General features: G+C 42.1%; 1 protein-coding gene across 1 annotated transcript; it reads right to left on the bottom strand.

The window, feature by feature from the left end:
• Positions 1 to 1330: 1330 nt before the first annotated feature.
• LOC105781481 (uncharacterized) lies at positions 1331 to 1846 on the bottom strand. Its single transcript, XM_012606022.1, has 2 exons — positions 1766 to 1846; positions 1331 to 1684 (listed from the first exon to the last, which is right to left on the bottom strand). The coding sequence occupies exons 1-2, from the start codon at positions 1844 to 1846 to the stop codon at positions 1331 to 1333; spliced, it is 435 nt and encodes a 144-aa protein (XP_012461476.1).
• Between the last annotated feature and the right edge of the window lie 611 nt (positions 1847 to 2457).

Below are 2457 nucleotides of genomic sequence, written 5' to 3'. Positions count from 1 at the left end.
AGAATATCATCAATGAAGACTACGAAAAACTAATCCAAATATGGCTAAAAAACTCGGTTCATCAGATCCATGAATTCAGTTAGAGTATTCGTCAAACCAAAGGGCATGACTAGGAACTCATAGTGACCATAACGAGTCCTAAAGGTCATCTTATGAATATCAACTTACTTAACCCTAAGCTGATTATACCCAAAGCGGAGATCTATCTTCGTGAATACTGAAGCCCCATGAAACTGATCAAACAGATCATCGATCCTCGAAAATGGGTACTTACTCTTCACAGTTAACTTGTTCAACTACTGGTAGTTGATGCACACCCTCATGGTACCATTTTTTTTACGAGCAAAACTAGTGCCCCCCACGGAGGCACACTAGGATGGATGAATCCACAATCCAGAAGCTCTTGAAGCTGAGCCTTTAGCTTTGTAAGCTCTTTTAGTGCCATTCTATAAAGAGCAATGGACACCGGAGCTGTACCTAGTAGAAGTTTAATGCCAAAATTAACTTCCTAATTCAGAGGTAAACTCGGTAATTCCTCGGGAAAAACATATAAAAATTCCCTTACAGTTTTGATGTTCTCAATAGAAAAGTCATGAAAAATCGAAACACTTACGCAGGCTAGATATGCCTCGCACCCTTTTTGAACCAATTTTTTAGCCAGAAGAGCAGCGATCACATTGGATAAGTAATCTCGACGCTCGCCAATCACAACCACTTCCACATCATCCTCGGTTCTCAAAACTACCCACTTAGTCGTGCAATCTAAGCTGACTCAGTGATCTACTAACTAGTCTATACCCAGAATCAAATCGAACTCCCCAAACGGTAGCTCCATTAGATTTTCCAAAATCACTACCCCTTGTACTTCCAACGGTACATTCCTATACAGTCTGTTGACCCCATATCTATTAATGCAACATACGGAACATTATAAATAAGAAACGTACCCATAATCACATCAAGGGCATCTCTGTCCTCACGGTTTTGTACAGCATATACTAGCGCAGGCTGTCTCACCTCAATTTGATTAGTACCTCTGCTCGGTGCTCTTTGTCCCTTGCCCAAACCATTACCACTGATGGCCGAACCACGGCCCATAAGCGGCTATTGTACTATCCTCTCAAGTTGAACAAAACTCGAAATCGAAGCTTGCATCTGATTCGAATGTTTTTGGCACTCTCTAATACAATGATCCATCGACCCACAATGCAAACATGCCCCCAATCTCCTCCAACACTTGCCCAAATGGTGCCTACCATGACCACTGCATGGTTGAACCCCCGTAGGAGCAACTGGAACTCCCACTCTAAGAAAGTCCATCAGGTCTGGCTCATTTCTTAGGCCTCTGAGTAGAATTAGAGGGCTCCAAATCCCTCTTATTCTTGCCCCTCTCTTGATCTTGATTCTGGCGCTCCACGTGCTTAACCTCTTCGGTGATCTTCGCCTTGTTGACTAGAACAACAAACTCTCGCTCCCTCTGTAGAGCAATCAATACTCTCAGATTATTCTTCAAACCATCCTCAAATCGAACACACTTTTTGTACTCCAATGCCACCATCCCTCGAACATAGCAGCTTAGTCTCAGAAATTGGGTCTCATACTTGGCCACAGTCCTATCTTCTTGCGTGAGATTCATAAACTCACGCCTATGACCATTTACATAGCTCACGCCTACATACTTCCCCTAGCAGGTGATCTTGAAATAATCTCAATTAAGATGATCCGGTTAAGTATCGTTCTCAACCAATAACCACCACTGGTATGCCTCATCGTGAAGCAAAGAAATTGTACCCTTCAGTTTTTGCTCAGGTGTACAAGGCAAAGAGGCATACCAGCACTCGGCCATGATAGGGGCGACTCCAATAATTCCCCTAAATAATTTAGCTCTATTAGACCAGAGTCATTCAGTTACCGACCCTTAGCCCCTAGATTCAGAATTTGGTCCAGCGACCCTCTCCAAAACTCTCAGCATGGCTTAGGACAATACGTCATCCTTAGTTGAGTGACTTTGAGACCCAATCTCGGCAATAGGTGTAGGCAGTGTCTCGCTCGTATCCAAATTTGGGATACTGCCTAATAAGGAAACTCAGCTCGAGTCCCCCTACGGCGCCCGTCGCGCCCACGAATACCATGACCACACGTTCCACGAGCGTTCATCGTAATTACTGTTTATCTACATTACAAAATTTTATGTATCAGTTCCGATGTTTATTGGCAAGTATTTTATGCTTCAAATATTTATCAGAAGTTTCAAAAATCTTTCTGAAGTATCAGTTTCTAACTAACTCAGTACAGTTTCAGAAAGTTCTGAGTTTTCTAACTACAGTATTTCTAAGTTTAGAAGTACTTATAGGACCGGCGCCAAAGACTTGGTGTATCACATTCTTACTCAAAAATGAAACAATTTTTGTTTGAAAACCAGTTCTTTTATAAATAAAATTTTGAACCCAAAATTCA

The sequence above is a fragment of the Gossypium raimondii genome, chromosome 13, assembly GCF_025698545.1.
Source record: "Gossypium raimondii isolate GPD5lz chromosome 13, ASM2569854v1, whole genome shotgun sequence".
Taxonomy (NCBI): domain Eukaryota; kingdom Viridiplantae; phylum Streptophyta; class Magnoliopsida; order Malvales; family Malvaceae; genus Gossypium; species Gossypium raimondii.
This window is presented reverse-complemented; position numbering and strand designations above follow the sequence as displayed.

What these genes read in the sequence shown, in the direction of transcription:
- LOC105781481 (XM_012606022.1), bottom strand. Translation starts at nt 1,846, where the DNA reads ATGGCCGAGTGCTGGTATGCCTCTTTGCCTTGTACACCTGAGCAAAAA. An exon ending in TTTCTTTGCTTCACGATGAG is followed by an intron (nt 1,685 to 1,765) that starts GCATACCAGTGG and finishes ATCACCTGCTAG; the next exon opens with GGGAAGTATGTAGGCGTGAG.